Source organism: Calidris pugnax, unplaced genomic scaffold (genome assembly GCF_001431845.1).
Source record: "Calidris pugnax isolate Ruff unplaced genomic scaffold, ASM143184v1 scaffold219, whole genome shotgun sequence".
In the NCBI taxonomy this organism is placed as follows: Eukaryota; Metazoa; Chordata; class Aves; order Charadriiformes; family Scolopacidae; genus Calidris; species Calidris pugnax.
This window is the reverse complement of record NW_015094507.1, coordinates 14,627,476-14,650,336: the sequence shown is the minus strand read 5'-3', so window position 1 is coordinate 14,650,336 and position 22,861 is coordinate 14,627,476. Positions and strand designations below refer to the sequence as shown.

The following is a 22,861-nucleotide window of genomic DNA, read 5'->3' as shown; positions in this document are numbered from 1 at the left end:
GTTTCACGAAACTTCAAATCAGGAGCTCTGAATTAAGAATGATTATTGGAAAGAAAAAAACTTTTTTTAGTTCCAGTAGGGGTTCTTCCACACAGTAAAGAGAAAGTGAAAATCTAAGTTATGTCCTCCATAAAATGGATGTGAAGACCACCCTTATACTACCTTTTCTTTTGAAAGAAAGAAGGAAAGGAAGGAAGAAACAAAAAAGAGAAAACAAATGAAAAAGCAAGAAAGAAGAAAACGAAAGAAAGAAATGGCAGTAAAAGAAAAATTTTTTAAGACTGTGAGGAAAAGATATGGATACCAAGTTTTCGAATCCCAACCTCCAGTCTACACATACAGCAACTCACTTACTATTAAAGCATGACATTCCTGAACCACGTACAACATATTCCATTAATGAAATTATTCAGATACATGCAAGAAATTAGTATTATAAATAAGCATTACTGCAAATGTATTTCCCATCAGAGCACTCAGCATAAAGAAAATACCAGGCAACAATTCTGCCTGTCAATTTTCTCAAACTCAAGGAAAACCATAGGAGTTGTTGAATTTACTTGTTTGGCTTGTTTATATTTACAGTATAAGACACTCATCCCAAGTCTTTTCATCCACATACGAGGTGAAATGAGTTTTGTCATTGATTTCAATGAGACATGGCTCTGGTCTCTGTTTGTCTCACAGCTTAGATTCCTGAAAAAACCCAAAACACAACTGAGGCAAACTGCACCACAGGGATCCAGCTCATTATAGTCACTTTTCCCACAGCAAAGGGAAGAAATGTTTCCATTCTGTGGGAAAATCGTGCTGTTTAGCGAGAGTGCAACAACTTGTATCGAGTCAATCTGAAGTGCTCCACAAGAAGTGTTCTTCTTGGCAGACCCCTGGTGCTACAGTAGAAAATTGTTACTTTTTATTGATTCGGTTACTAATCTAAATATGGCAACTATTCATAGCCCACTTTCACTACAAAATGACGGTATAATGGGAGTATTTATTACACTTCTACCCATGTATTGCTTTCCTGGTGTATTCCCATCCAGCTGACCCGGCACACAGATGGGAAACGACCCCAATGCACTGCCTTTCTCAAGGCACCACCAGAATGCTTCACTCCATAATGGAGGGTGTAAATCACAGAATCATAGAGAATGGTTTAGGTTGGAAGGAACCTTGAATATCATCTAGTTTCACGCCCCCCATCTGGCCCTGGGCAGGGTGGCTCCTGTGGGAGACTGGCTAGCTGAGAAGGGTCAGCTAGTCCAGCAAGAGCTCAATAAGCACCGTACTCAGCTTATCTAGCTCCCAACAACAGCAAGGATGTTCTGGCCTTGAAGGCAGCTGTGGTCCAACAACAGAATGTCTGTGATAAGGTAAACATGTAACCATAAGAAAGTAATTTTGGGCGGAACTGTCTTTTTAGAACTAACCAATAATGAGCTCTCATTTTGCAATATGTACGAGCTAATTATGTGTGTGCATAAAAGAATGATAGTGTGTCTAAATAAACGAAGCTTGCTGATCACTCATATTGAGTGCTCATGTCTTCCCTCCGTCGCGACAGGCTCCAAGCCAGGCCTCTTCAGGCTCAAAGCCATGCCCTTTCTTCAGCCATTAACACTGTTCCTCCCAGACGAAAAGCAACCAGCCACCCAGCAATGAGTTGTAAAGACTTGAAAAATTTTTAGGCCTTTTGAGTTAAAAAAAGGGCTATCTCTAAGCCCAAGGAGGCCTAACGGGCAGAGGCTCGCTCCCCTTCCTCACAGAAGGCGAAGGCAGGGAGCCCCAAACGAGCATCCCAACGAGCATCCCCACAGGTAGGCCGGCCGGCGAGCTCGGCCTTGGCCTCGTCCCCCGCAAGCTTGCGGTAACCGGCACTGAGGCCCCGCACCGGCGGGGTAACAGGTCACCGGCCGCCCTCCTGCCCCCACCGGGACGGTCTCAGCCCCGGCCCCGCCCCGTCCTCCCGCCCCGCGCACGCGCGCCGCTCGGCGCATGCGCACAGGCCCCGGCGGCGCGGCGCGGGCCCGCCTCAGAGCCCTTCCCGGGCCTGCCCAGCAACCGCCACCGGCCGCCCCGCTAGCGTCGGAGTGCTCATGTCTTCCCTCCGTCGCGACAGGCTCCAAGCCAGGCCTCTTCAGGCTCAAAGCCATGCCCTTTCTTCAGCCATTAACACTGTTCCTCCCAGACGAAAAGCAACCAGCCACCCAGCAATGAGTTGTAAAGACTTGAAAAATTTTTAGGCCTTTTGAGTTAAAAAAAGGGCTATCTCTAAGCCCAAGGAGGCCTAACGGGCAGAGGCTCGCTCCCCTTCCTCACAGAAGGCGAAGGCAGGGAGCCCCAAACGAGCATCCCAACGAGCATCCCCACAGGTAGGCCGGCCGGCGAGCTCGGCCTTGGCCTCGTCCCCCGCAAGCTTGCGGTAACCGGCACTGAGGCCCCGCACCGGCGGGGTAACAGGTCACCGGCCGCCCTCCTGCCCCCACCGGGACGGTCTCAGCCCCGGCCCCGCCCCGTCCTCCCGCCCCGCGCACGCGCGCCGCTCGGCGCATGCGCACAGGCCCCGGCGGCGCGGCGCGGGCCCGCCTCAGAGCCCTTCCCGGGCCTGCCCAGCAACCGCCACCGGCCGCCCCGCTAGCGTCGCCCCCGTCCCGCCCACTCACCGGCCGCTGGGCAGCGCTCCCGCTTCGGGCGGGTGAGTAAGGGTGGTGGCGGCCCGTGGGGCACCTGTTCTGCCGGGTCTCAGCCGCGCTGCTGCCGGCCGGGGAAGGGGTAGTGAGGAGATGGGCCCGGCCCGGCCCGGCAGGGCGCTTCTCGGGGCTGGGAGAGCCGGGAGAGGGGGTGAAGGCGACCGTAAGGCGTTGTCAGAGGGACCGGGGACGCTGCTGCGCCCAGCCCGCCCTCCCGGCTCCTGCCAAGGCCCCTCGGGCGCGGGAGGTGCGCGGCTGCTGTCGGGGGGCTGGTGCTTGGCCCCTCAGTGTCGGAGGGGAGCGTTGGGCGCTCGCGGTCTCTGGTGACTTGGGGCTCGGGGAGACGGGGAGTGGGCGAGTGGCGAGGTGTCTTCCATCCCCCTTCTCACCTTCCCCTCTCGTCAGACAGCTTGGCCCCTGCGGCTGCCCCGGCTGTGAGCTGCCCCCGGAGAGCTGGTCCGTAGGTCGCTGCCCAGGGGAGGAGGAGGAGGCTGGAGGCTGCTTTCATCTCCTGGTCCGCAGCTGCTGGAAGTTAGGTGTGTGGTTCAGTGACCTTTCAAAGCAAGGGGAACGCTGGCATGCTCGAACAAAAAAAGTTATTGCATATAAAATATGATTTCACACTGGGGGCTGTCTTACCGCGTTTCGAGCAAAGGAAATGCAGCAGGATTGGTTTTCGTTCTTGCTACTGTCTTTCTTAAATTCAAACCTAGCTAGCAAAAAAAAATCACGTTCCCTTTTTTTGTGAATGATAATAGTTATCCGTGTTAGAATTGCCGTATTTCAACCATCTCTTTCTAAATTGGGTGGACCAAAAAGAAACCTCATACTATTAGAAGTGCTTAAAAATATATATATTTAGTATGTAAGCACAGCTATAATGTGTCCACACGCCGTATGTAATGTCTTCTTCCCTCTCTAATGATTTTCAAGGGCTTTTTAGAAAAGTCTGGACACACTTTTTGAGAAATTTCCTTTTTTTTTCTAATACTGGAAACACTCCTGAGACTTGCACAAGGCTGTGGTCAGCCTCTGCTATTTTTCATTTGTGTTCCCCACACCAGAATATGCTATGTAAATGTGGTGGTTTGGACAGGCACTTATCAGCCCTCAGTACCTGGTCAATCACTTAGGAACCAAAGCAACGTTTGTAGGTGCACATCTGCAGCATAGCTCCAGAATGATGGGCTTTGAAGGCCTAGAAACTTCAGCTCTGTCTAGATCTGATCTGTCACTTGAGTGTTTTCAGATTCTACAAGCTGGTAAATCTTAGCAGAAGCTGAGCTGAGAACACTTAGCTGGGAAGCTTTGATACCAGCCATGTGCTCCCAACATCAGTGACTTTTGGCTGACCTTACCCTTGCATCAGGATAGTCAGATTTTCAGAACTGTTTTCCGTGTTGCATTTTCATTTATGATGTTTAAGGAACATCAGAACAAATCAATTCTAGTGTTTGCTGGTGCTTACTAAAATAGATCTGTTTTATCTGAACATACTTTTTTTGCATTGCATATTTCTCTTTTGGAATCAGTAAAACTGGAAAAAACAACCCCATAGGGCAGGGTATTGAAGCTTGAGTTATCATATGACCAATATTGTCTAGAGTAATTAAGCCCGCTTTTTTTCTCTGACTCAAGAAACATCCTTTGGGATGGGGAGACGTGATGAGGAAAAAGCCCTGTTGTCTGTCTGTACTCTTTGTTGTTGTTTTTTTTTTCTTCACATAGTGGAAAGGACAAACAGAAGGTTTGCCCACAGGGTAGCCTAAGGGCAGCAGCGAAGGAGGAATTAAAACTCATCACTGTATGAGCGTGAATGGGAGAGGTTATCCTTGAGACAGGCTTGCTATTAGGTTTGGAGAACAGTTTAGAAAATACTTCAGCTTTTTTCATGCATACCTTTTTTTTTTCTTTCATAGAGGTATTAGTTGTTTTAAGAAAAACAGCTGGAAATGTCATTCTATTGTGATGTTTCATACTATTTATTCCCATATAAGAAACCAATTAATTTGGAACAGAGATAGTCATGGAGGAATAAATATACTTACATTTACTTTCTGCTTTTAAGTCTATATAGCAGCTTACAAACTAAAAGTAAATAACGATGTAAGATTTTTTTGGAGAAGGGGACTGAATGTTGTGGTTCTGTCCTTTCATGGTAAAGCTTCATATTTTTCAGATATGTAATAAAAGAAATTTTAGTATCTGTAATCATAAAAGGAGAAACCAAAAGCCATCAATTGACTTCTGTGCTTTCAGTCTGGACCTGAAGATAACAGTTCATGATTCAGAAAAGTGTGTGTGGTGATGAAGAGTACATTGACAGATTCACCTAAAGATCCAAATTTCTTCAGGCACCTTTCACTGCAAAATTTGCCAAAGGACTTTCCAGTACAGAGTGACTGGGTGATTAAAAAAAAATACATTTTAAATTAGATTTATTTTAAAAATATGTAGTGTAGTGCACAGAGCGAAGAAAGCAGTTTTAATTTCACAGCAATGACCTCTGAGCTCATTTTTACCACTCGGGAACTAGATTTAGGGATGATAATAATTCCATAGTCAGGCTGTGTGAATTAGCTGTGAACTGAATTTTTGGAGAAGATTTTGTAAAAAGGATAGGGAGCAAAATTTAAAAAAAAAAAAAGAGCAATTTTATGCCAAGGATGCATATTGAAAGTCACACTGTGTTCAAATGTGTTCCCTTAAGCTGAGAAAGGAAGGATGTAGTGGAGCTGAAACAGTGCAGAAAAGAAACACCTCAAAAATGTTTAAATGCATCCAGCGATAGGAATACAATAAACAGATTAGAAATTTCTCTAAAGTAAAGCTCAGAGAGCTGATAGAAGCAATTAAATTATTGCTGAAGTAGAAAATGTAAATAATAATAAATAACTGTAACCAAATGCTTGTTTGCTCGCCCTTCTAATTTGAGAACTAGATGAAAATTAAACTAGCAGGTGAGTTTCTAAACAGAAGCTGCTTTTTCGTGTTGTACAAAGAAATGACCTTTTGTTCAGGAAGTCTCAGAACCACAAATAGCTGAAGGTACCTAACTGTTTCGGTAGACATTGTACCTGTTCTTTGCCCATAGGCAGAGATTGGTGATCTAAAATAATGCTTCTTTCTGACCTGTTACAGATGAATTTTTTTTTTGTTCTTTGAAAATGAATTCACTAGGCAAAAGAAAGAGCTTTGAACTGGTTACGCTTTTGGCTGGTACATCAAAATTTGGGGTGAGAATCCAAAAGCTGCTACTAGTTAACAAGTCATCCTATGAGTCAGAGTAACTGTCTGTGTGTGAGATCTTAATCTGCATAAAGCTGAAGCTTTTCAGGCTTTTTCCTATTGAGAAAGGGAATTGCTGTTAGATCCAAGTGCACCCAACAGTCCAAGGCAAGATACTTCATAAATATGTAGGAATGAGCAGGGTACCTCAGTAAATTGAAGTCACACTCTAGAATTTGGATGTCCCTGACAGAAATACAGAATCACAGTTATGCTCTTTGTGATGGTTGTTGAATCAGAAATGTGTTCTAAGAATTTTCCAGATCCAAGGATAGACATAACTTCAGGCATGTTTGCTCAGTCTGTTTCCCCAATATTACTGTTCTGCTGTGGCACTAGCATTGATAAGCATAATTTATCTGTCGCTGTCTCTAACGAGTAGCTCCAAACAAGATTGAATTACATAATGCAAGCATTGCCAAGCTGTAGCTCTTCAATGCAGCTTTTACAGTATAGGTATCTCTGCTAGGACTAAGTTATATCATCATCGAGACTGATGTCTCCCCAAAACACAAGCCTTTACCATGGGTATCACTTAGTTGTTTTAGAAATTTTGCACTTTGGTGCAGAGCCTCTATATAAGCATACTAGAGGTTCTTAACATGCTGTAGTAGCCCAGGGTCTGTCCTGATGGTAGTCAAATTTTGATAATTATGCTGTTTGGTTTTAGTATACTTTCATTGTAAATATTCCATTGAAAAAATACTTGTTAAAATAAGCACTAAGATCTATTCCTGACACTTCAGAGAAAGAACTTTATGATAGAAATCTTTATGCAGTAGAGGAGGAATTAAGTAGCACCTATGTCAAGCAAAGAATACAGAGGAACAGTTTCTTCAATATGGAATAGGAAAGCCTGAATGAAAGACCTTATGAACATTCTAATTATAGACATTACAGTCATGATTTCTTTTTTTTTTTTACAGAAGAGATAAAATAATAATTGCAGAAGTAATTTATTACTGGTAGTCCTGTGTGTTGTTTGAAAATCAATAGCATCTGGGTTAAATTAAGAAAACTGAATACATTAATACATTAGCCAAGTTAATAATATTGTTTCCTTTTTTAAAAAATAAAACCCCCAGCCCTTTAGAAAACCTCAGTTTGTCTGGTACAAAAATTGAGTGAAAATCCCAGAAAGAGGTAGTATGATAGATTAGACAGATGACTGAAAAGATCAGGAAAATAGTAGAAATAGTTTGAAAGTATTTAAAGGCAATTTCTTATCATAAGAAAAACGTTCTGGACTTCAAATAATCTCTTTGACAAAATTCCAAGATCTTGGGATGGGTTGTGAGCTATAGAAAAAGAACCCTGTAATTTGATGTAAAGTGATGTGAAATCTGTTAAGGACAAGTCTTAAATGAAGTTCTATAAGCATATATGCTTATATATATGCCGTAAAATCACTTTCCCTGTCAGTAGCCAAAGGTATGGTTTCACAGTCCAGTTGGGCAAAATAAGCAGCATCATGTTTGTTCTCTTGCCTTCCCCCATCTGTGCTATTAACTCTTTTGTTTGTGTTAGTGCTGTGATAGTCGTTCAGCTGAGTCAGCTCTTTAGGAAGGTAGAAGAGCATAGGGGTTTTTTTTGTTGTGTATATTTGAGATGTTAACAGGGTTTTGCTCTTGAAATATATGAGTGACCTTGCTGTGAAAACCAGATGAATCTCAGAAGTAACTAAAACGGATGAACGGATTAAGGTTGGCAATGGAAGCAGAACTTCCCTTTTTGGCAGTGTCATACTGCTAATCCAATTCAGGCTATATTGTTAAAAAGCATATTCTAAAATTCCTCATCTAAAATTATCACAGCAGTAACAAAATAGGGAGTAGTGCCAACTGAGCTATATGTTAATGCGCTTTAACAGAGTAAAGAACATTGGTAGGGAACTAAGGTAAGATGCTTTATAAGTATTTTAAAGCGACGTGTATATCAGTAAAGTAAGGTTCTAAAATTTGGATGACAGTGACAGAAATATAAGATCACAGCTATGCTGTGTCTAATGGCTGTTGAATCAGAAATTTATTCTATGATTTTTCAGTTTAGTGTTGTCAGTTTTATGCATAATCTTGTTCCACATAATTCTGTGGTAACCTAAATTTCATTAATCCTTTTCTCTGTCTCGTGTTTAGTGTGGAACAGGAATTAAAGTTTTAAATAAAGTTATCAGGCATTCCATTTTACTGATTTTCTTTCCCTTACTTTCAGGGCTCAAATCTTTCTGGTCTTGTTTTGAACTTAGCCCTGGAATTTTACATGAAGTGTCAGGTAGCTGTGACATTGCACCAGCAGGATGCCAGCAGCTAACTTACAGGTGTTCTGGTTGAGGTGCATCCTTAATGCTATGCTGGTTTTCATTTACATCATTCAGAAAACAAATGAGAATTTTACATCTGTGAAGTTGCGAAGCGTCATTGTTTCGAGATTAAGTTGCCAAAATATTTAGTCAATATATTGATTAACTGGATACAGAGTGGTTGGTCCAAAGCCAGTAAATCAGTTAGCAAATAAAACCCATATTCTGAACAAGAGCTGTACTTCTGTCATATCCCGTTTTGTCCTTTACTCTTGTTCTGCTATGTTATTCTCCTTTCATGGCTTCTGCTTTTATTTTTTTTTCCCTTTCTATTTTCTGTGCTATTTCTATCAGACTTGTCAAAACATGATAGTTCTGAAGTAAGGTAACCAGAATTTCCATTTCATGGGATTTATTTGGGTTAGGAAAACAATGAAGTTCAAAAGTAAGATGTTTTATAAAATATGTGAGTCCTTGGTGGCAGAACTTCAGAACCTGACAGTCTCAAAGGCAGAAATGTTTTTTGTTCCTCTCTCCCCATCACTAAGGGCTGTTAGTTACACAGTCAGTGTGTGCGTCACGTTTGTCTCCATGTTATTTCTATTATGTAGAAAATTTATGAAGCATTTCCCACTATGGAATTAGGTAATAAGAAATCTGACTTTAAAATATTTGTCTTTTGATCAGTTGCGGCCAAAATCCTTCTGTTTGGATTCTGAACTATGACATCATGGCAAGATTTCGCAGAAGAACATGCATCATTTTGTTGCTTTTTATTTTGTTTATTTGCTCCATAATGATGGCTTTGAAGACTCTGAGACCTGACAGAGCTGGCTTTGGGGACCCGTTTGGACTGGGTTTGTTGCCCGAGCTTCAACAACGGACGGTGCTGTTGGACAATAAACAGAATTCACTAAATAGGATTCAAGGAGACACTGCAACACGTGTCAGTAACTCCCATGGTATCGCAGTCAATACTATGAAAGCATCTATGCCTCCTGCAAACAAGCCGGAAGAAGAGCTGTCTTCTCCTAATTATAACTTTCATATATTCTACTATAGTTGGTTTGGGAATCCACAGTTTGATGGTAAATATATTCACTGGAACCATCCATTGTTGCCACACTGGGATCCCAAAATTGCAAACAATTATCCAAAGGGAAGGCATAATCCTCCTGAGGACATTGGGGCCAACTTCTATCCTGAACTCGGATCTTACAGTTCCAAAGACCCTTCAGTCATAGAAGCCCACATGAAACAAATGCGTTCTGCTTCAACTGGTAATAAATGTTAACGTTTCAGCATGTTCTTCATTTATCCAGCCTTGAGTATGTGAATGAACACAACTGACCAGTTCTGCCATTTTTCTGTGTAATTCTGAAAATAGCTGAAACTAGTAAATGTCTTTGTACTTCTGAGTTTTAACCCCCAACCGAAACCTATATCTTCATAGCAGTGTCTGATGAGCGTCACAGCACAGAAATGTAACAACTATGTTTGCAATCCTGTAGGTGCGTGTGGTTCATGACATACCATTCAGCAGTGATAACATGGAAAATACAGACACCATTGCTAGAGTATATTGTCTGTGTATTTTATTTTTGGAGATGAATACTTCAGTTTTAAGAAAAGATTTCAGTAAATCGTGTTAATGTCTTTATGGAGCAGTCCATTCAAATAGGAGCAGGTTTTTTCTGAATTTTTTGTGTGTAATAGTGATTATGTATTAATTCATATGTCAAAGCACACGTAAGATTATGGCTTTTATGCAGCTTATATTTTTTGCAGTGTATTTATAGGTGCTCTCATTAACTACGGAAATGTCTAATCAAAACCTTCTTGAACTTGGGTATGATAGTTTGTGTTGCTAATTTCTTTGTCCAAAAATCTTTTTTTTTTTTCCCAAATCAAATTGATATTCCCTTTCTTAAATAAGATGGACTATATACATAAGACTATTCAATATATTTTTGGTGTTATTCTTTGTTATTGGGCTTTATGGTCCTCTTTATGTTCATCTTCTTTAAAATAAGTAGTTGTATAGTCTAATATTAAACTCTGAACAGCTTCTGTAAGTGTAATTGAAGGAACATGACCAGAGCTCATAGCATATTCAGAGTGCTAATCACCCTGAATTGAGTCTCTTTCATTCATGTAATCACTAAGGTTTGATGTAATTGTTATATTCCCATTAGTAGTGTTTATTTATATAATGTTTACTTCTTGGTTATTGTTTTCTCCTGTTTTTTAACCTAACCTGTATTTTATACAAGAGTTAATACAAACATAGGAAATTTTTCACCTTTTTCAGTAATAGGATAACTCAGTTAACAGGACCACTAGCAACAGTGGGAAAACTGTTGCAGTGAAATCTCAGGCATTAGTTGCCAGTAAGAACTTCTTTAGTCTTACCTAAATCAAAATAATGCATGAGAGCTTGATGAAAGCAGAGAGACCCCTTGTAGCTCTAAATTTTGTGATGTTTCTCATCCTCTTAATACAAATGTCTAATATAGCCAAACTGCTGGTTGAAGCAGGGCAAAATACTAGGAAACAAAGCTTAGCAAAACAAGTTATGTCTTATAACCTAAGTTGGTTTTCCACTTAAAACTCAGCAGTGTGAAGGAGTAGCTCATGCTTGCTTTGCTAAGCTCTTTGTAACATATTACTGATATTTGTAAAAAGTGAGTTATTTTTTTCTGCTGTTATTCAGACTTAAGTATTTAAGTACACTTGAATTTGTTCTCTTCCATCTAGATTTGACCAACATAAATCATTAACTTTTTTTTTCCTTACATCATTACTTCAAATATTGCCTCTATTTTATTTTATTTTTTCATAAGAATTATACTTTGATCATTTTTGGTCTGCTGTGAGGTTGACTACTTAGAGTTTCTCCTTTTTGTCTCTTAGCCGATGTCTAATTCATGACTGCATTTTACATTGTCAAATAATAATTTTTCTTCTAGCCTTTTTGAGGCTTTATCAAGGATCTTACAAAAGGAGAAAAATGTAAGTGGTTATTTCAGACTATTATGTAATGATCACAAGCATGTAAGAGATTGGAGCAGCAGGAGTCTCATGCAGAGCTTCTTTGTATTCTTCTTATATATTACAATTCTTTCCTTATTTATTAATTTCTTAAGATTTAACAGATTAATACAATAGATTTTATTCCTCAGATTGCTTGGTGATTTTCTTGTGGGGTTTTTTTTTGTTGGTTTGGTTTTGTTTTGTTTTTTTCACCAGGCTGTTTTTGCATTAGTCCAGTTTGAAGTCCTTAGTTCGTCTAGAATGACTGAACTCTGGTTTTCAACATGTTTATGCTACTGTTTTTGGCATTGAGTTCATCCTTTTTTAGACTGCTGAAGTGGTACATAACTTTATTTTTTAACCACAGGAAAGAACATATTAAGTAGACTTTCTCAGGGAAAGAGCAGTCGAATGTGAATTTATGTTCCTTGATGAACGATTCTGTCTCCTGAATTTTTCCCTGTTTCCTCATGATATAAAAGAGGGTCTTGACAGATGTTTTATTCAAGATACCTGGAGTTTAACCTGAGTTTATGGCAGCTGTTCTGCTTGTCCTTTACATCTTATTCATTTGAATTTTGTCCTTTTCTCTGGTGTGAAATAAAAGATAGGGTGATAGAATGCAGTAAAATATTCCATTTTTCTTGTCCTTGAGCAGACTATTTCTTGTGATAAGTTATTATTTGTGATTCTCTTTTTGATAAAATATTGAGAGACTATGATGAGGATAGTTGAACTAACTTCTCCTATGTATAGTGAGCTCAGATTTCTAGTTTTGATGTTAGAAGGTGATTGTGTATTCACTCTAATTTATGATCTCCTTTTCATAATTTCAGGCTTGTTTGTTTTGAAATTGTTAGTCAGAGATGTTACAGTATTAGTAAAATAGATGGAATTTAGAGTATATACTTCCCAACCTCAGTGACCTGATTTGAGTACTTAAACGTTTACCTAATTAACAAGAAGCACATTGTGACTTATTCTTCCATATGTTTTAAATAGTATTGGTAGGAAAATATTCCTGCATCAGTATTTAATTTGTTTCTTTCTGCCTTAACTTCTCCCTGACGTTATTCCCAGCTACATACCCGAAAGGTTTAGCTTATTTCTCTGTCAGCATTTTATTATAGAAGGACAGGTTTAGGCTTTCTGAAGAAGTATGTGTTCTTTTTGCTTTCATGGAGAGCATGAGGAAAACTTAGTGTAAGGACGTTGTATTTGTTGTCATCTTTTTTGACAGGAATAGTAGCGTCCTTAAATTATCGAGGGTTACTCAAGGATTTTTTTTAGATATAAATTTAAAAACTAATTTCACATGACTGGAAGGGTGGACTACAGCATAGTAACTGCTTTTAGCAAGAAGGAAGATTGTGGAAGTACAGCCACTGCTTATAGTATGAAATGTTTGTTTTGTAGTAGAGCCAGAGGTACAATGCAGAAATATGGTGGGGAATAAAGTTTCATAAAATAAGAACCACTTTAATCACATGCATAACCTTTGTCTTGAGTGTTCTCTAACCCCAGGTCTCTTGATATTCTCTGGCTGTACTGTGGATCTGCTGAAATGCCTTAGTTGGGAGCAATCTCCTCCTCTTGGTACAACCTGGAGGTTAGGGAGCTGTGCTGAAAAGCTGAGGGAATGGCTCTAAGTGTTAGGCTGGTGACACTGCACAAAGATCCGTTCCTGTGACAGATGGTCTTACCACTGTTTGTTTTGTTGTCTTTTAAACAGAGAGAGAAGTTAAAATCCACGCTGAGAACACTCAGATTTTGTAATGGATTAAAAAGTAATTTGAAATTCTCATTTATGTTATATAGATTTCACATCAAGCAATAATTATATATAACTCACAATAATGTTATAACATGTTTTGTGTTAAACAACATGATTTAAAACTTAAGTTTTTTATTTTCAGGTGTAATAGTGCTTTCATGGTACCCACCGGGTATGGCTGATGAAAATGGAGAACCAACAGATGATTTGGTGCCTGTTATTTTGGATTATGCAAACAAATATAATCTAAAGGTAAAGTAATTTTAAGGTACATAAAACAGGACTACTTAGGAAAGTAAATCTTGGTAAGAGTTTACTACGTTTGACTCGTGTAGAGCAGGGAGGCTTGTAATGTGACGGTGGCTTCTATTTCTGTATCCTGATCACGGAGGTCAGGAGTGAGCATCTCTGAGTAATAAAGAGGGATTTAGAAGTTCTGGTTTGACTAAATATCTTTATTCCAGAAATTATCAGAAACACTTGCCTTGGACAGTAAGGTAAGGGAGGTGCTGCTCTGACTTTAGGTTATTCCAGGGCATGGCATGGTAGAAAGTCTGAATTATTGGCTTCCTGAAGTAGGTGAAATATCAAATCAAAGACATGGGTTTATCAGTAGCGTCTAAAATTGTGGTTTGATTTTGTTTATTTTTAGAGTAAAACTTGTATTTTCCCTTGGGATAAAGAAAGCATGCATTTCCTTATGGTCTTGTCGAGGAATAAAATTGAGTTTTTAAATTATCTAAGTAGCTGTATACGTTTCATCTCTGAATGATATTGTCTATACTGGGGACTAAAAATATAGTCTGTACATCTGCTCTGGTTTTAGTTGGTCTTGCAAGTTGCAGATTCTCAGGGAAATTTCCTGTCACTAGTAGCAACCATAGATCCTTTGACAAGCAGGAGGAAAGTAGGAAGGTTAAATCAGATACAGAAGTAATTTTAAAACAGTTTAAAATGCTGTGTGAGTTGCATTGTGTGCCATAAGTTGCACATATGTAATAGTAAATTATTAAAAAGAAAAAAAAAAGGTGTTACCTTTCCCCAAAGTTTTCAGATCATCTGATGGAGCTTGCTGTCAACTACAAGAACTTGTTAACATTCAAATCTCTCAAAGGAGCCAAGGCAAGGTCATAGAATGGTTATAGTTGGAAGTGATCTTAAACATCATCTAGTTCCAGCCCCCTGCCATGGGCAGGGACACCTCCCACCAGACCAGGTTGCTCAAAGCCCCATCCAACCTGGCCTTGAACACTTCCAGGGATGGGGCACCCACAGCTTCTCTGGGCAGCCTGTTCCAGTATCTCACCACCCTCACAGGGAAGAACTTCTGTCTGTTATCTAATCTAAATTTCCCCTCTTTCAGTTTAAAACCATTACCCTTCATCCTATCACTCCACTTTCTGATAAGAGTCCCTCCCCTTCTCTCCTGTAAGGACTGAATAGGCCACTCTAAGGTTTCTCCAGGCTGAACAACCCCAACTCTCTCAGTTTGTCCTCATAGCAGAGGTGCTCCAGCCTCTGATCATCTTCATGGCCATCTTCTGGACTTGCTCCAACAGGTCTATGTCGTTATTCTTTTGGGGGCTTCAGAGCTGGACACAGTGCTCCAGGTGGGGTCTCACCAGAGTGGAGTAGAGGGGTAGAATCATCTCTCTTGACCTGCTGGCCACACTTCTTTTGTTGCAGCCCAGGATGTGGTTGGCTTTCTGGGCTGTGAGCGCATGTTCTTGGCTCATGTTGAGCTTCTCATCCACCAGCACCCCCAAGTCCTTCTCAGCGCTGCTCTCAATCCCTTCTCTGCCCAACCTGTATTTGTGCTTGAAATATGAAATAAGATACCAAGGAAAATGCATGTAATATTGTAGTAATGAGTGGAATATGGATGGAACTGCTGTAACTGCTTGGAATAGTTAACTGGAATAGAGATATTCAATATAGATACTACCAGGGAATGCTGCCTTCACTGTAATGGTTTTAAACATTTTTGAACTAGTATGTTATTATAGTTAAGTGTTAGGAATGTCGGTAAAAGCGACACACAAAATAGATTTCTATTATGTCTGCTAAATGCAAGTCTGCAAAAAGATATGTCGTTTTGATTTGCCTGGTTTTGTTAGGTGGAAATGAAATACGAAATTACAGTGCTCTTCAACCTGTCCTGTCAGTCGTGGTGATTTAGTCTAACACTGTATTTTTCTGTAGTTTGTACCTAATAGAGGTAGATATTGGCTCTACAATGGAAATTTACTACTGTTGCATAGTTGTCGAATCCCTTATTAAATGCATTCTGCTCTGAAATTGCTTCTGAAAAAAGTAATTGCCTTGATTATTGTAATATACTCTTCCATTTAATTTTCTATTTGAAAACAATGACATTTTTACATTGAAATGACCTCACACATATAGGTTAAATAATTCTATAATCTCCAAGCTTGAAATTCAGAGCAGTAGCAGTACATTATATTAGATTTAGTTCCAAGAGTATGTTGCTGTTAATAAATTTATAAAATTTTAAATTAAAGTTTTCATATCCCATATCTTATAATCTATTTTGACACTGAAAACTGTCCTTGGAGGATTATCGATAGCAAATTTAATATGTTGCTTAGAAATTAAATATTAAACTTTTCATTGGTTAATCAGTTCTTTGACATTCTAGTAGGTAATAGTTTTTAGTTTCTGCTATAGTTTTTTAAGTTTTCTGAAGCACGCTTACTACTGGCTGTAGCCTATGAAAAACAAAAGCAGTGTTTTGTTTTAATGTAAAAAACTAAGTAGTTACTTTGTTACCAAACTTTATTGGATCTTGAAGCTTAGCAGTGCAGGAGTTGAATTATTAAGGTTGGATTATTCTTAAAATAGATTAATGAAAATGTTTGCTCTGTAAAGAACTATATTTAATGTGACTGGTACTTGCTTTGTATTATATGTGGTGCCCATGTATTCAATAGTAATTTACGTTTGTCTTGCTCTTACTACGTTTTCATCTTTTAGGTCACTTTTCATATTGAACCGTACAAAGACAGAGATGATCGCAGTATGTACCACAATGTCAAATACATCATCGACAAGTGAGTGCTTTCACAATGATTTCCTTTGGGGTTTGTTACATGCTGGTTTAGGGGACTTCTCTGTATTATCTAAAGCTTGGAAGAATATATAAAAATGTGTACCGAGACTGAAGAAAACTATAAGAAACTTGAATTTTACATAGATACTCAAATGTAAATTGTTTTCAACATTCATTAGTATCACAAGTCATGATACTTCAGATTAAAGCAGCTAAAATATTAGCTACGTGGTATATAAATTAAACACACGTTTTTATACTAACAAACTAGGAGATAGAACTTTAATGTGTTGACCTCTAATGATTTTAATTCACCTTGAATAATTCTGTACGGCTACTAGTTGTTTTGTTTATCAAGGCTACTTACACTGCCTGATTTCATACTGAATTAGAGGAGTGCCCTTCAGAGAAAACTAATACCTATGGCACAGTTTGACACTAAGTTACTGATGTGTAGTAATTTAAAGGTTCTTTGCAGCTTCATTATTTAATACTTCAGCAAACACTGGATTGAAAATGGATATGAATCGCTATGTTTTGAAGCCATGCACTGTCTTTTTAAATTAGATTTTAGGAAAAGTCTTCAGCTCAGATTGTGAAATGGTATTTTCCAAATCGCAAATTTTGTCTTAACGATACTTGTTTGCTTTGTAGATATGGAGGCCATCCAGCCTTTTACAGGCATAAGACCAGCACGGGCAGATTTCTCCCCATGTTTTATGTTTATGATTCTTACGTAACAATTCCTGAAATATGGGCAAATCTGTTAACTGTTTCTGGATCCCAGAGTATCCGAAATACTCCGTACGATGCGTTATTCATTGCACTTCTGGTAGAAGAAAGACATAAGCATGACATTCACAGAAGCGGCTTTGATGGAATGTACACATACTTTGCCACCAATGGCTTCTCCTATGGCTCGTCTCATCATAATTGGGCAAGTTTAAAAGCCTTTTGTGATAGTAACAACTTAATGTTTATTCCAAGTGTGGGCCCGGGGTATATTGATACCAGTATCCGACCCTGGAACAACCACAACACCCGGAATCGCGTCAATGGGAAGTACTATGAGACTGCCTTCAGCGCTGCCCTGCTGGTGCGACCAGAAATTATTTCCATTACATCTTTTAATGAATGGCACGAGGGAACTCAGATTGAAAAAGCTGTCCCCAAACGGACTGGACAGGTGGTTTACCTTGATTATAAGCCTCATAAACCAAATGTTTACCTAGAGCTTACTCAGAAGTGGTCTGAGAAGTACAGAAAAGAACAAGAACAGTGGCTTATGTGAGCTGTTGCTGCTGCAGTTGTTTCCTAACGAAATGAATGCATTAAGAAAGAAATTGAGAGCTGAAAAATCTGTTATTAAATGTCTTTATTATAGATATGTTCAAATTACTATATCTCTTGAATGTATATGCACTACTACTGAATTTGAATTTTGAAGACTAAAAAGGTAAGAATATTGGATTTCTGTCTTGCTAGATATTGTAATTCAAGAATATTCAGGGAAAATGCTGGTTTTCTAGTTCTTTTGGTTTTGTTTTTTTTGTTTTAAACTTTGTAACATGCATGCTGAGCTTCCGAAACATCTGCATGGGATACCTTTACATGACCAAAGTAGAACAAAAATTTGGCATACTTATTCCTTTATTCTTACAGTTGTGTTTCTAATCAAAGTGATGCTGTAATCTGAATTTTTGTCCGGATAGCTTCTTGCAGGATGCATGTCTGCAGTGTGTGGAATAATCTACATCTACTGTTATTAATGCTTTGCACACAAGGAGTTTTTGATGTATGACTGGCTTGTGGTTAAAACACTGGACAGGTATGTGTGATACAACACTAGTGGGGTTTGGTTTTTTGGTTTTTTTTGTTTGTTTGTTTGTTTGTTTAAGAAAGTAAAGTATTTGAATGATTGAGTTCCAAAGGACTGCTGACAGATTTCGAGTTCACTTCCACTTGTTCTGTTCAGTACAGACTTTTCCAAACTAATGGATACTTACAAGTAGCATGTTTTTTCCTATGTTACTTTGAAATATAAAAAAAAATAATTGAAGCAGAGAGTAGAAAAGATTTTTTTGAGGGGGAAAAACCCCTAAAGATGCAAAAAATATACTAAAACTTCCATTGCTATATGTTTTCTGCTAATTGCAGACACAGTTCTAGTGTATTTTTTTTAAATGTTTAAAGTTTCTAAAGCTGATATCTTACTAGTCCTCCAATAAATATAATTTTAGGGAATGCTTTTTCATTTATGATTTAGGAGCAGTCTAGTTTGATAGCAATGTCAAAAACTATACATTACTTTAATTTGAAATCTGAGATTTCTGCTTTTCATATAGTTTGTCTGGTTGTTTCAGGATAGTAGATACTAACAATTTGTTATTGTTCAGATAAGCTCTCTATCAACACTACCTTTAGTACTGTGGTGTGGCTGGAAATGAGTATTTTCAGATCTGGGAATCTCACCTTTCAGCTGTTGTGATTATTAACTGTTTTTCTTAATTAAGCTTGAGAGGGTCAAGTCACATGGATGAGTCTCCTCAGCAGTCCTTTTTTTGGCATTTTCTTTCAACTTCATAGTAAAGTCCTGAACTTTGGTATGGTAGAAATTGCAGTTTTATTTGCAGCAAGTGTTTAATCTGTAGTAAAGGGCCTTTTTCTTAGTTGTTGTTGGTTTTTTTTAAATTATTTATATACCAGGTGCTGATCCTGTGTTTTACTTCATATGCTGAACTGTTGTGACCACTAGAATTGCATTGATTTCAGCAGGACCCATGGAGATTACACTTTTTACTCGATTCTCACAGTAATTTGCCCATGAGGCTGTAAGGTGAATGTGAGGACTTCAGGGTAAAAAAGGAAACAAACCAAAAAAGAAAACGGTATTTTTTTTCCAGAAACCTTTATCATTCCAAATAAACATAAATCACTTACTAGTAATATTTTCTAGAGTCTTTCTGTTATGAAGAAGTTTTGTTTATATATCTTTCACTTACAGTTTAATTGTCTTGTCATTTTTCTGCAGTTGTTAAAGAGATGAGGTGTCATATAATGCCCAGAGCTGCTTGAAAAAAATGCAGAAATGGGGTGACAGATATATAACCTGGCGTGTTGGAGTGCGCCTCTAGAGTTGTTGGAATCTTATTAATATCTCTTCAGAATATTTTGCATTTTCCTACTGAGTTTCTGTAAACTCCAAAGTGCTTCTGAAATAAATGTTTACTAATGCTTTTTTTTTTTTATACTTATGCTCAGGTGGATAAACTGAAGTAGATATATATATGACCACAGTCACAAAATAGTGTCTGAGACACATGAAGCACTTGCTAGACTTTTACCACTTCCAAGTTAACCACTTCTTTTATTTAGGAAACTGATTTACACGTTTTTACTATGTCCCTTAAATGGCTATACATAATTTGTTTTTATAATTTTTTATATGTTTATGCTTTTGCAGCCCAAAGAGCCCACATATTTATTCTAAATGTGAGGGAATGATTAAATTTTTGCGTATCTATATTGCTTATATTATTAAAAAAAATTCTTCTGAAATCAAACCTTTTGAAAGGACAAGTCTCTCTGTTTTCCACTTGCTTAAACTTGTGTCATCCCCCAGTCTTTGCTCACTGTAGTTGTCAGATGTGTTTACAAGTCTTGACAACCTTGCACTCAGCTTTCAGCTCCTTCCTTTCTGCCGGTGGCAGTTTATCTTCTCTGTGTCTACAAAAGTTGCTCCTTTTGTTGCTGTTTATAGAAACATTTGCAATTTGTTGTAAAGTATTTTACAACTGAGGTGATATATCTTGGTTTAAAATATAATTTATGGTAACAGTGTAATGGATCTTCATTACTGGGAAAGACTTCTGTAATTGTAAAGGCATCATTTAGCCCTTGCCATGAAGTAGTACGGGCCGTGACACACTGGTGTCTAATGGGATCTTTAGAAGAGTTTACAGAATTTCTGCAGAAAAGAATGAAAATTAAGTGCCTAGAATTTCATAATCCCTGAGCACTTACTGTATTATTATGTGCTTGACGTGTTTTAGAATATAAATATGCAACCCAGTAAAGTATTGCAGAGCTTAGAATTTAATGATCCTAAGGAGAGTTGATGGAATAGCAACTGAGAACTACCCCACCTGCCTGCCCAATACTTGCTCTGTACTTACAGCAAATATTAGTGCTACTTCTTGTTATAGGGGATGGAGATTTTTCCTGATGGACTGCTGCTGCACTCATGATAGTTTTTGGAAATTTGAGTAAAAATAGGTCTGTGGGAAGGGATTTGTACAAATACAAAGAAATGAGGTGGTCCCAAGTGCATGGTTGCACTGGGAGGGGGAAGGTGAATGTATTTAGAAGGTGATTGCTCCGATGTGCAGCCAAAATCGGGAAGGAGAGGATATTTATTATAAGCTTCAGATCTGAAATGAAATTTAAGGAACATTTACATCCTATTTCACTTTGGCTTCACACCCCTATTAACTTCTTGAGTAATTGAAAAAAAATATTGTAAGATTACTTTTAATAGTTTTACACTGGTTAGTTGCATTTGACTCATCTAATTATAGTATGTTATAGCACTTAGAGTGATATACTACATTTATATAGATTAAGCAAGAAACGTTATGGGAAGTTTTAATAGAGATCATGCCATGCTATGCCACTGCAAATACAGAAGTACCTGATGTTATTGATCACATACTACTGACTGAGCATCCCCAGAGGGGAAGCAGTTTCTGAGACGAGTAGCAAGTCTTTGTGGTAAAAGAAAACTTCTTTTTAAAAGAAAATCTGTAAATTCATTTCTGCTTCTGTCAGTTGAGATCAAGTAAATTGTTTTAGTTCTGTGAGCTATCTCAGAACTGAAACTTAATTCATCTTCTCTGAACCAAGAATTTATATTAAATCTTGTATAGTAGTGCATGTTTCTCAGATCTATGAACTTGTACTGAATTTTGAGGGAAAGAACACATGCATATGCTGTTACTATTTCAGTGGCAAGCTGTAGATTATAGTGAATGTTGTTTCTGTACTGACGTTCATCGTGTTTGTCTAGTGCCTTTCTTTTAAGGTGCCAATGGTTTGTCTCTTAAGAGGTTGTTGAAGCAGAAGGGTCTTTAGTGAACTCATTTTTATTATGAAAGTTGGTATGTATACATTCTGCATAGTTTGAATTAACTTGCTTTACACATGGCTCGAGTTCTCTTGGGAACATTTCACAGGAGTGTTACTTCTTCTGTGTTGCTGGTAGAAGATTATGTCCCTGGGCACATGGACAAGGACGCACTGTAATTTAGGGCACTTTGTAGTTTTGTGAATCTTGTGTACCTGAAAAGGAGAAATAAAGTATTTACAGACAAATTATTTACCACTTAATGTGAGCTGAAAACCTCTCTCCTGGTCTTAAGGTATTTTACAAATATTCATCCTCATCTTTCTATTTACTTAAGGTAGTGTCAATATTTCATTCCTTTATTATCTTTTACTTTTGACCAGCATGTTAAATGTTGCATAAACTTCTAAAGTGATTGTATTTCTAAGACTTCATAGTTATAATATTCAGTAAAGAGAATCTACAATATTATTGGCACTGCAGAAAAGCCCGATATGAATTTGATATTGTATAAATATGATTTTGTAGTGAATGGATAGTGTATCTTTGCTATGTATTGAACATGAATAAAAAAACCAAACATTTCTTTTAATCCCCTACCTGGCTGTGGCAGAGATGCATTTGCTTACATGCATATGTAAGAACAAGTGTGTGTGTGTCTATTTATATATATTATATATGTGCATATAACTGAAGTCATTATTTTTAAAGTACTATATCATTGTGTTAAAATTATAGTCTGGATTCTGCTACTTTTAAGTAAGCAATGTTTTTAATTCCCTATGGTGTTTACAAAAACCCTGGTTGCTGATGTATGAATACTTTCATGAACAATAAATATATGCCCCAAAAGTGTCATTTATATGGAATGTGTGATAATATTTTTTTAATAATAGGAGCTTAGAAAGTGAATTTTTACTTTTCTATTACAATTTGTGTGTAGAATTTAAGTAGGCTGAAAAGAACAGTTTTCATTACAATGTTTTTAAACAGACAATGCTCCTGAGGTTTTTAGGCCTGTTTGTATTACAGTTTATTGGGCTAATGAGTGAGTTCACTAGTGCATAGTGTTGCAGGTATCTCTGAGTCCTGAGGTACGACTGTATTTTGACAAAATCAAACGTAAGTTTACAGTTCATACAAAAGTTTTAAGAGGGATGGGTGCACAAATAAGTAGCCTTGCAGGAGAATTGAATACTACAAGGGGGTCAAAGAAGTATTTGTTGCATTCTGATAGTGTATTATGCTGTTCATGTATAAAAAGTCCCCTTCTCTGGAGATTTTCAAGACCTGCCTGATGCAGTCCTGAGTGATGTGCTCAGGCAATCCAGCTTAGCAGGGGAGTTGGACTAGATGATCTCTAGAGGTCCCTTCCAACTCTGTCGAATCTGTGAAAACTCTAGAAGGTAAGTGTTGCCATTTTACTTCAGTGTCACAGAAATGTGAAATTACCTTCTTGGTTTTGAAAAATGTCTTGTTATTCCCAGCAAACTGACCACATTGGTAAGAAAGTAATTAAAGCTAATTCGCACACATAGTCAGTACTGTGTGTTTCTGTACATGAATGAAGCGTACTTTAAAA

The 22,861-nt window shown here is 38.2% G+C and overlaps 1 protein-coding gene across 3 annotated transcripts; it reads left to right on the top strand.

The window, feature by feature from the left end:
* The first annotated feature begins 2,572 nt into the window (after positions 1-2,572).
* Positions 2,573-22,141, top strand: MANEA (mannosidase, endo-alpha). Of its 3 annotated transcripts, XM_014964674.1 has the most exons (6): positions 2,573-2,698; positions 3,103-3,229; positions 8,968-9,560; positions 13,230-13,339; positions 16,082-16,158; positions 16,812-22,141. In XM_014964674.1, exons 3-6 carry the CDS (start codon positions 9,011-9,013, stop codon positions 17,446-17,448), a joined length of 1,374 nt encoding a protein of 457 aa, XP_014820160.1. In that variant the 5' UTR covers positions 2,573-2,698; positions 3,103-3,229; positions 8,968-9,010; the 3' UTR covers positions 17,449-22,141. The 3 variants fall into 3 exon arrangements, with proteins under 3 accessions (XP_014820160.1, XP_014820162.1, XP_014820161.1); XM_014964676.1 differs by lacking the exon at positions 3,103-3,229 and having other exon boundaries at positions 2,607-2,698; XM_014964675.1 differs by lacking the exon at positions 2,573-2,698 and having other exon boundaries at positions 3,099-3,229.
* The last annotated feature ends 720 nt before the right edge of the window (positions 22,142-22,861 follow it).